Genomic DNA, 12,303 nt, shown 5'->3' with positions numbered 1-12,303 from the left:
CGCACGCGAGACGGCGATCTTGGACGTCTCAGATCTGGGAGTCCTTATGGAGGTGCATATGTGCTTCCAGAAACCCCCACCGCTCATCTCAGCGTCAGCAACTGACGCTTAGAATAGTTCGCAAAGTCTGACATGTAACTGGGCTTGGGTTTCAGTCGCACAGCCTCCTGCAGCACATCAATGGGATTAAAGTTGTGGCCTCACTGGAGTAGCTTTCTCTCCTTCGACTCTCCTTTTTGTCCACTATGGACACAAATGTCTTGCTTTGTAAAAAAAAATCATCTCCAGTCCAGAATGTTCAGGCACTCAATTCAAAGGAGGAGTTTGTCGTTTAAAAAAAAAACAACATCATCACTTTTTGTCATCCTGGCCTGATGGCAGTACATTCATGGTCAGCCCTCTGGTCACATCTTGTACCTGTAGGAAAACAACTAATCAGCGATATAAGGCGTGACCGACAAGGTGTCAATTATTTGCCATCTTTCCGACACACTCGTGGTCGGTTGCTGGCGCCGGCGCAACCATGCAGCCCTGTTAGCTAGCTACGTGGAAACGTTATTTAAACATTCACATTCATCATAGGAGGGGTAGAGTTGCTAAAGGCATCTGCGATTCATAATAAAACATCAGTGGTGATAGTCACAAAAGCTACAAGGCCATAAGTTGCTACAGCAATATATTTGACCAGAAATGCTGTACATAACCCCCCCCCCCCCTACACACACACACACACACACACACACATTTTGAAGACAAACACATTCCAAAAGATAAAAAGCATCTCCTGTTATATGTATGTACATCAATATTTGACACTTAAGAAGCCTATGAAACATTTCTTTACAATAAATTGTACTGTAAAATGTGTATACGTGATTAGTGGTGTGCCCCAAAAAATCGATTCTCATTTAGTACGATTCAGAATCGATTTTAAATGTCCCAAAATCGATTTTATTTAAATAATTTTATACCGTCTTGCCTTTGTCCGTGTGTGCCTTTATTTGGAGCGCTGTTCATGTTGTACCCGATTTGGCCACTTAGGGGCAGTGTGGTTCCACGCGGTCTAATACACTGTTAAGTTGCAGCCACATTAGAGAGTAGAAGGAAAAAAGTCACTATCAAGTTATTCCAATAAAAGTTGTGTTTTTGCAGTGTGGAGCCGTTCTTTTGAGTGATAAAAGTGCCGCGAGTAGCGCGCTAATTAGCATTAGCGAGTCAGACTGGAGTAGATCATTAGAATTCCTTGCACATTTAAATCAAGAATCGTTCCTAATGGAAAATTGATTCTGAATCGAATCGCAGGCCCAAAAATCGGAATCGAATCATGAGACATTGAAAGATGCTCACCCCTATACTTGATATTAAGTGCATGCGTGTGAATGAACATCACTAGTTACACAATCGTGGCATATTGTGACTTATCTGCAAACATCCACAATCAGACAAGTCAAGCGCTAATACAAATAACTGGACTGGCGATAAAAACATCAGAAACTGGATGAGTAAAAACACTAGATGTTGCCTCAGGTGGGAACCGACCATTTAAAAAGGGCCATCTCCGAAAGTCGACTGCGATTAGTTTCAGGTGACCCCGAATAGGATCAAAGGTGTACGGCTGGCTCAAAAACGAAGGCGTGCTTCACTATGCTGGGTCAAATGAAGGAAGTCAAAGACATCAAATGTGTGTAACAGTAACGGATGGACCAGAAGGCCCGGCTCACCACCACTGATCTTCTTCCTCTCCAAGCTTGCCATTATGGACCCCTGAAGGGCTTTTCCCAAACTCTTTCCACAAAGTCGGAAGCGTTCAACTGACGCGTCTCTCAGCAATGTTGTCTATATGTACATACATTCCCGAGCAACAAAGAGAAATGATTAGGCCAAGACAAACTGCCAGTTTGTCAGGAGGATCTTCAACCCTCTGATAACGGAGACGACAGACGTCGCCGGGTTGAACTTCAACGTGTTTGCGTCGCCTTTCTTGCACTTGTCCCGAAAAACGTAAATGCAGCCGTTGCAGCTGGCCACTTTCCACAGCGACGGCACGCAGCTCCACGCTTCGGGGAAACGCAGGCGGGTGAAGCTCTCCAGCAACGGATTGTAGCAAACCAGCGAGTCTCCTTCCGCCACGATGAAGATGACGTCCATGTGGACGGCGGCGTGCATGCGTCCGGCGAACGGCAGCATGTACGGTTTCATCCGACAGTTCTGGGACGCCGTGTCGAAACACTGAATGAGGCGCGACGGCTTGGTGAAAAAGTCCATGTCGTTCTCCTCGCCGCCGAGCAAATAGATGGTACCTCCCAAGTTGACGCCGGCGGCTCCCGAAACCGCCGTGTCCAGCTGGCTGGTCTCCGTCCACACGTTGTCCTTCACCGTGTAGAAGATGACGGCGTTGGACAGCGTTTCCTGCTGCGTTTTCCCGCCGAGAGAGTAGATGGCGTCCTCGCCGGAAACCGACACCATGGTGTGGTGGAGGCGGTCTCTGGGCAGCGGCGCGCAACGCTCCCAGTCCATGGTGTGCATGTTGCACTTCCACATGCGCCGCGGGATGGAGCCGCCCACCACGTAGAGGTCACCGCCGTGCTTGCAAGCGGCGGTGATCTGGTGGCAGAGGCTGTTTTGGCCGCTGACGCTGATGGCGTCGTCCTCGTCGCAGTGAAGCGACACGGCCAGAGAGTGAGTCCTTGTGTCCTCTTTGCCGATCAGATAAATGTGAACGTTATCACCGATTTCCTGGGGCCGGAATAATAGATATATTATTCGTTCAGACGCGGACATCACGAAAAAAGTCAGCTTGAACATTAACTCATTCACCGCCATTGACGGCTATAGACGTCAAAAATTCATTTGAACTATTTCTATTAGTTTAGCTTTTTTTTTTTTTTATATGAAAACATAGAAAAAAAATTGTATTGTACATTTATAACAGATATTAAATTTGTGATTAATCGTGAGATTAAGTATTGAAGTCATGCGATTAATTATTTTTATCGTCTGACGCCCCTCATTTTTTATATATTTTTTTAAATTAGGGGCGTCAGGCAATAATTATTTTTTAATTGTAATTGATCACATGACTTCACTAGTTAACTAACGATTAATCTCAAATTATATATCTGTTCTGAATGTACAATAAAAAAAAATCTACGTTTTCATACTCTTGTTAGCAAAAGTGGAAAAAAATGTTAAACTAACTAAACGTCTATAGCCGTCAATGGCAGTGAATGGGAGAAACAAAATGGAACTGAATTTAACAATAATCTATTAAATCAGGTTTTGATTGTATGTGCTTAAATCGTACCTTAAGATTTTCTTGGAGAATACAAGCAAATTCCTCTCTTTCCACCTTGTTGTGATTTATCCATGACTCGATGGCCACAGTTGGATTCTGGGAGCTCGGAACTCCATCTGGGGAGAACAAACATAACGACTTTGATAGTAAATATGCATTTGAAGATGTTGTCTTTTATGGTAAAAAAACAAAACAAGTATTAAAGTAAAGTAAAAAAGCAGACTGTGGCAGCAGAACTACCTTTGATAATGTCTAAGAGGAGACAGAGCGGCAGGTTGAGGAATTCCTCAGTCAGATGAAGTTGGGCCAAGTGGATTTTAGCGCAGTGTTTGGCAGATGTGTACAACTCCTGGTCACTGTGCCTGTCTGCAAGCCACATCACCTGGACAAGGACATAATCACAATTTTTTATTATTATTTTTTTAAACAGGGCTCAATATGATTGAGGCCGATCAGAGAATTCAATAAATGAGATGCCTCTCTTAAGTTAATTTTCTCCAATTAACTTGGCGCGTGCTGGTGGAGGGATGGGGGCAAGATGAGATACTGAAACACGGATGCCAGTTTGCACTAGTTAGCCCCAAGGACAATGTGAGTAGCCCAGAGGGTCAGTTCTAAAGATAGCTCACCAGTGATGGAACACTGTTGACTTACTAAAATTTAAATAAAACAAGGGAAAATGTCAACATTTATTTATTTAAACTTATCTTGATACATGATTGTCCTGTACTAAAAAAAAAAATACATTTTCAATACAAAAAAAATGCTGATTTTATTCACCCAAATATTGGGTAAAAAAAAGAGAGAAAAGGTCATTTTAGAGCTGTAATTTGTTTATTTTTTGCTCATGATTAATAAACTATCAGAATCTAATATCGGCCCATGTGTAACAATGCAACTCTGTAAAAGATGACAAGTTTTGGCATTTGAGAAAGACATCGCTGTTTTTTTATTTTGAAGTCATCTCTTCATGGAAAATCATTTGTCATATTGGCATCAGTCTAAAAAACGACACAAAAACATATCAGTCCGGCCCTAATAACATGTGCGGAACTCACCTGCAGACAATTCTTGACCTCCACAGTCCGTGAGAGAAAGCGAGAACATTCCTCAAAGAGAGCGGTTAACTGGTACATGTCTGCCATCTCGTAGGTGTCCTGCAGCTCCTCCACCCTTAGTTTAATGGCGCCGTGGTAGATGTAGTCAACCAGCAGCTGGAAGACAGCAGCGCTTACGTCCTTCAGTTCGATACAGCGGTTGTGGGATTCTTTGAGGTTGGAGGTGAACATGGAGCGGAAGAAACTGCTCTGCGCTGACAGCACGAGTCGGTGTAAGTGGAACTCTTTGCTATCGACTGTGATGGTAACGTCGGCAAACAGGCCGTCTTCCAGGCACAGGTCCATGATGCTTTTTGCCACCCGGCTGGAGTGGGAGCGGTCGGTGAAGGTGTAGCCCTGGAAGTAGTTCTCCTCTCCCCCGACACTGAGGCCACCCTCCTCACTGGACTCCATATCGCCTGGCTGGGCAAAACAAAAACAAACAAACAAAATAATTCCCTATTAGCCAAACAAAACTCCCGGCTTCATTTGGATTTATTAGATAATTTCGTAAAAGATATGTGCACATAACATGACCAAAAAACAGTGACCGCAAAACATAATTGTTATTGAAACACAATAATCTAGCTCCAGGACGACAAGGTGACCTTTACATCTCATGGCACAAACAAGTAGAAGGTAACTAAAACTATCACATTCCAAAGTAGTGACATGCACTAGATTATAAACAACAATATTTAGATGCTACTGTATGTGACATACCAGTGGTGCTAACTTTAGCTTTTCTGTATGGACGCTCGCGTTAGCGCATGTTAGCACAGCTCCCTGTCCAGCGCAGAAACGAACTCACCCGTGAGTTGACGTTTATTAAGAACAATGTTTTCAACGAAATAATTGCTTAGAATACGATTATTAAATCAGGACAATCACCTTTAACCACTTTAGCGTAAAAATACAACGAAACTGCTCACCGGAAGTAAATAAACTTTGCAACGGTCAGCTGATCGTCGTCTTCTTCTGTCATGTAAATCTGGATGACGTAGGTGTGCTACTGCCTCTTGTAGGCCAGAAGTATATTGCATGTAACTACAGGACTCCTGCCACGTTACGTATACTAGTATTCAAACTACAGTACTATATAGCATTTTGCAGGGGACTAAGCCGAAAGTCAAACAGCAATACGTTGTCTTATATTTTAACTACAGTGGATATAAAAAGTCTACACATCACTGGTCATATACAATATTTTGTGATAAATATAAAAAATGAGACCTAGGGTTAGGGTTAATGACCTGAGGGCTGCCCTTCAAGAAGAGTGGGATGCCATGCCTCAGCATGAGACGTCATTGTCAAGCTGTAATTAATGCTCAAGGGCACATGACCAGTTATTGAGACGTTGACATTTTTTGTTGTAGTGTAGCCACCACTGTTAACTTTTTTTTCATTAAATGTTTTGAGTTGAGGAAATCACTAGTGCATCCTTCTACTTATATGTCCTTCTTTCATTATATGATATCACTGTAGCGTGAACTTTTGACATTTTCCATAATTTCACCTAAAAGCCAAATTATCCCTCACTTTTTGTCAGTAGTTTATGATGGGTGCAAACATAATATTGCTGATCACTTAAATGGAGAATGGCAGTAGCATCATCATATTTAGGGGATATTTTTCTTTTTCTGGAACTGTGGTCTTAGTCAATTAATTATGAACATGTAAAAATAGCAGTTATTTATTATAAACCTTCAGGCTTCTGCTGGAAAGAAAACAGGAAAAGCCTGCCGGAACATCTGACATTTTTCGGTTAATCAGATCCAGTTTAAATGGTGGCATGTGTGGGGTGACTCAGTTTGATTGTGATTGGTTAATTCTGAACACCGCCACATTGCAAGTATAAGAGGGTGTGCACACTTTTGCAACCACATTACCTCGGTAATTTTTTCTATATTTGTTCAATAAAAAGTGAAGGGAGTTACTATTAATTCTTCTACCTCGATTACTTCTGCAGGATTTGAACACTTTGGATCAGAACGGCAAGATCCCAAATATTGCCGCTCCGCATCACGGCCATCTGGCTTCGGAATGCTTTTTCCATGGAGGAAAAAAATGTGTGGTATTCTGACAGAGTTGCCTCTGCCTGTACTCACTACTGGACAAGCGAGAAGGGAGAAGGATGCAGTAGTGTCATGTTGGAAATGAAGTATGAAGATGAAACTCCATTTAAGAATTTGGCAGCTGGTCATCATGTGGATGCGTTTCGAACGAGCACTGCAAGGTAAATTGTCGGACTGAATCTTTGGGAATATGTTGAGACGGAGTTGTCAAATATGTGATGAAACTGACCACACTGAAAACAGGGGAGCTGTTTACCTTATCTGGCGGCCTTCGTTATCAGCATGTGCACCACCGTTTTTTATGTACTGCATTTTGGGAAAAATAGATTTGTTTGAAATGAATCCAGCAAAAAATCTTTTCCGCTTTAGATTCATCTGCAGGTATAAGTCCAAGTGGCTCGTCAGTCGTTGATGCAAACCTGATGTTCGAGGTACCGTTGCCGTGCTACATTTCAGTGAACATAAATTACAACACTCTGGTTCCATTTAAGACAAGTTGTTTGTTCATCCCTTCTCGCAGTTTTTGCTGGGCGGCGTGGAACTCAACCAGGACGACAACATCATCATCCTTGATGAGGAGATGGCATCCATGAGGACTGGGCGGGCCTTCCTCTCGCAGATCAACGACAACATTCCCAGGAGTCTGAGTTCCATGGAGCAGATGCTGGACATGCTGAAGAGTCGGAGGAAGCAGCCGCTGACTCGGGATCAGTTTGAGAGTCTGGTCTTGAGCACGGTGCTCTCGGCGCACCGGGCCGGGAACCAGCGGCGGCCCGAGGACCGGGAGGCCTGGGGCGGCGTGCTCCTGCAGCTGGCAAATATCACCGTGCATGAGCTACGTGGAAGTTACCTCTTCGATTATGTGTAGAAATACAATAAACAATTCATTTTGATGCAGCAGATTTGGCTTGTATGCTTTCACTACAATCATCTTACGGCTATTTATGTAAATGTATATTTAGATTTACAGTGTCAGCCATGGCAAGAAAAAATATAGGAAAATATGAATAAAGAGTAGTAGCTTTTGAAAAATAATATAAGTGCATTTTTTTTTTCTCATTATTGAGATTTAATATGTGATTATTTTCTTCAAGGTCATATTCCAGTCTATTTTTTTTTTTAAATAAACAAGCAATAAATATAATAATCTAATGAATCTGTATTTCAAGAAATATTACCGGATTTAACATTAAACAATAAATTAATAAATAAATAATACAGCCTTCGGTTTCAAATTCAATTAATTGCTCAGCCTGAAGTAATAATTTATTAATTATTATTTAATTATTAAAGCATTGTTTTTTGATTTCTTCCCTTTAAATTTTTCGCATACAACACCCCATAAAGACAACATGAATGTATGTTGTTGTTAAACGTTATTGCAAAACCACTAGTGCGCCGTGCCGTCATCTCCACGATTAACCTAAAAAAAAACGTATTTACAGACAAAAGATCAATTAAATTAGAAGTTAAGGCCCAGTGGTAATGAGGTCACACTGCACAACATCTGCTCCCACCACCGAAGCTGCTAATTATGAGGAGATATTGACGACTGCTGGTCAGCTGCCTAATTCATTCTGATATTGATCCATCCGGCGACCATGCCTTTTGACAATGGCCCTCCCACAGCCTGGCAACACAATGAGCTCCAGCTGTAAGATCGGCCACTTCACATGCGGTACACACACTTGGAGTGGACACATCCCCCAAACACATTTGTCGTATTGTCTAAAATGTAACTCTCAGCAACATCCAGTTTCCACAACATTACTGCACTCCACACTTTAACTCATTCACTGCCATTGACGGCTATAGACGTCAAAAATTCATTTAAACTATTTCTATTAGTTTAACATTTTTTTCCACTTCTGTTAACAAGACTATGAAAACCTAGATGATTTTTTTTGTACATTTAATTTGTGATTAATCGTGAGTTAACTATCGAAGTCATGCGATTAATTACAATTAAAAATTTTAATCGCCTGACGCCCCTAATTTTTAACAACCCCCCCCCCCCAAAAAAGTCTAGGTTTTCATACTCTTGTTAACAAAAGTGAAGAAAAAAAAGTTAAACTCATAGAAATAGTTACAATGAATTTTTGACGTTTATAGGCGTCAATGGCAGTGAATGAGTTAATATCCAAACCAATGATGAGAGCCCAGTGTAATTATGTATTGATTAAAGCTAACAATTGATTTAATCATTTAAAACTCTCCCATATGGCCTGGTCAGCATGCTGTCATTTGCTTATATCTCCTCATTTTATTGACGTGTCAATTATATGTATAATCACAATTTCTGTCGGCATCACATTTGTGATTCTGCAATTTAGTTTTGTGCATGAAACAGCCAAATTAGCTAGGCCGACACGTCTTCTATAATGTCTTACTCCATTCCATTAACTATGTGCAAATGACAGCAAGGTTGGTTATGTAATGGCCACATTAGTTGCCTGGTTTTCCATATATTTGGTTTATCGATTACATATTTGACCAGAAGAGGAGAATCAATACTAAATATTCCAGTGAAATCTGTCGACTCACGCTGCCAAATGCTGTGGCGTGTCCGTGGAGGTCACCGCCACACTCCACACGATTAAGGCCAGGCTGCTCTCAATCAAACGTGATCAATGGGGTTAAGGTCATTAACATGTTATGAATATCGCAGGGGCCTGGGAAAGTAGCGGAGAGGAGGAGCCAGCTGAGCTTTGATTGGTTGGACCTCGTTTCTAGGAGGGGCCAGAACCTGGTGACCTTAGGGGTCATTGGAAGCGCTGATGAACTCTGACCTTATGCTAGGAAGCGGCTGGAGAGGTTTGATTGGCAAATTATTACGCTGGTTAGCTGCAACATTATGACCGCTTGCATCACACAATATGAGCTAATACAAATGCTGAATAAAAAAAAATAAAAATAAAACACTGCCAGGTACTAATGTTTGTTTCTTTTGTTCATTGTACTGCTGCATGGAGAGCAATTCAGTTTACAAGAGAGTTAAATTGGAAAGTTCGTTTTTTGGGCTTTTAAGTTGTACACATAAAACCCTTTTGGGGGGTTATCATACGCGACCATTCTGTATGCATGTTCTGTTCCATTTTCCGACATTTGATAGAATAAAATTCAGATAACCAATTAAACCAATCCATCAATTTAAAAAGGGGAAGCCAACCCCCAAATTTTGTTTACAATATGCTCTACGTGCCACACATATTTAAACACATCTCAGAGGGCGGCCATTTTGCCACTTGCTGTAGACTGAAAAGAATTTCTGAGTTTGGTCATGTGACGTTATCAAGCTGATCCGCGATTGGTCATTACCTGAGCCTGAGTAACTGTGATGTCTATTTTCAGTCGCCAGCAAGTGGCAAAATGGCCGCCCACTGAGATGGATAAAACGGGTGTATGTTGCTGCTTAATTCATATTCCACAAATGCAATATAAATCAGAATACCATTCTTTGTTACTAGTTGGGCTGAACAGAACATATTGCAAATTTTTTTGTGTTGAATTCCACTTTAAAATAGTGTCGTTTTTGGGTCGTTTAGCACAACAACCAAGATACGAATTACAGGCAGAACATGTGACTGCTTTACAATACTTTGGTATTTGCAACAGAGGAAAACAAATGGCAACCATGTTTAAATGTCATTATCTTTGTCTTATGTTGTGATGTGTTAATTGGAAGAAAAATGAACAAAAAATGTCCCAGCATTTGTTGATTTGAAACGGGCTAAGATCAGCTGATTAAGTTTGTTGTGATACTTCCATGTATTTCTATTTACATTGTGTTTTGAGCATTAATATTTGTGTCAAAAGGGATGCAACGCTTGCATTGAAATCTGAAGAAACATAGCCTACCCATATCATCGTGGTCAATCATACAATTTGGTTTGAATGTACAGCAAAAACAAACCGCACTCAAAACAGCAAAAAACATTCTTTAAAAAAAGTTTATTGGCTTTTAAAACCACTTTAAAAATCTCACCAGTGAGTACTTTCCATTGAAAAAAAACAAAAAAAACAATGCGTTTGCAATATTAACAAGCTACTGTACATTAAGCAGTACACCAGACAACACCACAGAGGAGGGTATTTTTTTTTTCTTCTTCTACTGGTAGAAATGAATTAAAGAGTGAAACAGAGTCGGAGCCGGGTCAGTCAAAGGTAAAATTACTGCTTGATGGAGATCAGAAGAGGTGCATTTCCTTCAATAAGAATTCAAATATCAGTGCCTTTAAGAAAAAAAAAAAAACAGGAACATGTCTTCACAACTGAACTTTGAGACGTGTGTATATATATATATATATATATATATATATATATATATATATATATATATATAAAAAATCAAACAACAGAACAATGTTAACGTATAGTAAACAGCAAACGACAGAAGTAGCTGACAAAACTGGCACCGCCTGTCCGGTTAACAGAACCTGCCCACATCACAGCAGACAGTGGTCACCGAGAAGATATAAAGTACAACAGAAGACGTCACACATGCGTGCGTACAATCATTTATCAACACAATGAGCACGTAGGTTTTTAAAGGTTACGTTTTTTTCCCCCCCTTCAATGCGTCATATTCTCATGTATGAGAATGCGTACGAAATGTGTATCTCACTGAGATTAATGCACATTTTGCTACAAGACAATTAGTCATTTTCTGACAGTTAATTTCATTACTCACCTTGTCATAAAAAATATTTTTTTTTTTTATGTTGTGGGCGTCCATCGTTACACTTGTCCGTTAAGACGTGGCAAAGGCGTGTGTCGTAAAAATTTAGTGCAATAATGACAACCTCCGAAGTTTTGTTGAAACATGAGCGAATGGTTTTTCTTATCCAGTGTCTGCTGAAAGGCTTTGGCGCAAAAAATGTTTGCAACCCGCTAACAGTTATCGCGACTTCCCCCCCCCCTCCTCCCCTCCTGTTCAAAGCACACAACCTTCTGCTTCTCCTCCTCCAAAAGTCAAATAAAATCAGCAAGCGAAGACCAGACAGCATTACTTTTACGACACTCTAAGCCAGAAATGTAACACACAACATACAGTAATCTTGCCGACTATATATCTGTTAAGCTTTTTTTAATTTTTATTTTAAATGACACATACTTAGCTATAATAATGGCCATATTATAGTGTCCGGATACATCAAATCTCTATGTATCTATCCTATTTACAAATGGAGCTTAAACATGACTTGTACAACATTGACAATTGCCAAAAACTCAAGTAAGCCTCTTAACTGCATCACATCGTCGTGACGGTTTCAAACATGCTTTTTTGCAGGTCCATGGTTACTTGTTGGCTTGTGACCACTTCCCCAATATACACACTGTACATAGAATTCATGTAACTTAATCCTTTTCCTCAGATGCAATAAAAGGTTTCCGTATGATCGACCCTGCGAGGAGTGACCACGCGTAATAATCTCTTTTCCAAATCTTTGGTATGGAAATAAGGCTGGATCGCACATTTCATTCCAGATGACATCAAGGCGTGATTTCTGCCCGCTTGACTTTTGTCGCTTAGCCTTCTCCAAACCATTGATTATTTTATTTCTATTCAAACATGCAAAAAAACAACAAAAAAAAAAAAAATGAAAACCTAATGACGTAAAGCGTGCCTGCCATTGGTTCCGTGACGGTATATCAAATTCCTCTAAATGCAACGCGCAGTGTAATCGCTGGCCTGTACATAAAAAAAACAAAAAACAAAAAAAACTCATCTACGCTGTAACACTGCGAAACAAAACAGATGAAGGAATAGTGCTGAAAATATCAAGAGTAACAGCTGCCTTGATATGACGAAGACGCTCTGCATGGTTCTATCTTA

At 40.6% G+C, this 12,303-nt stretch overlaps 2 protein-coding genes across 5 annotated transcripts; one reads left to right on the top strand and one right to left on the bottom strand.

Annotated features, from left to right (window-relative positions):
* Positions 1-1,870: 1,870 nt before the first annotated feature.
* On the bottom strand, positions 1,871-5,378 carry kbtbd4 (kelch repeat and BTB (POZ) domain containing 4). Of its 4 annotated transcripts, none has more exons than XM_086073540.1 (5): positions 5,325-5,378; positions 4,354-4,815; positions 3,536-3,677; positions 3,305-3,411; positions 1,871-2,736 (listed from the first exon to the last, which is right to left on the bottom strand). In XM_086073540.1, the coding sequence occupies exons 2-5, from the start codon at positions 4,804-4,806 to the stop codon at positions 1,876-1,878; spliced, it is 1,563 nt and encodes a 520-aa protein (XP_085929666.1). In that variant the 5' UTR covers positions 4,807-4,815; positions 5,325-5,378; the 3' UTR covers positions 1,871-1,875. The 4 variants fall into 4 exon arrangements, with proteins under 4 accessions (XP_085929666.1, XP_085929667.1, XP_085929664.1 ...); XM_086073541.1 differs by having other exon boundaries at positions 5,284-5,359; XM_086073538.1 differs by having other exon boundaries at positions 5,116-5,356.
* Positions 5,024-7,367, top strand: LOC147175216 (protein FAM180A). Its single transcript, XM_086073543.1, is given in 6 exon segments — positions 5,024-5,031; positions 6,362-6,514; positions 6,517-6,566; positions 6,568-6,628; positions 6,837-6,898; positions 6,988-7,367. Coding segments are annotated over 5 exon segments (600 nt in total). The 5' UTR covers positions 5,024-5,031; positions 6,362-6,435; the 3' UTR covers positions 7,336-7,367.
* The last annotated feature ends 4,936 nt before the right edge of the window (positions 7,368-12,303 follow it).

This window comes from Leptonotus elevatus, chromosome 4, assembly GCF_054856555.1.
Source record: "Leptonotus elevatus isolate MCC_2025b chromosome 4, RoL_Lele_1.0, whole genome shotgun sequence".
Lineage (NCBI taxonomy): Eukaryota > Metazoa > Chordata > Actinopteri > Syngnathiformes > Syngnathidae > Leptonotus > Leptonotus elevatus.
Note: the sequence above shows the minus strand (reverse complement) of the source record. Positions and strands in the feature narration are given on the sequence as shown.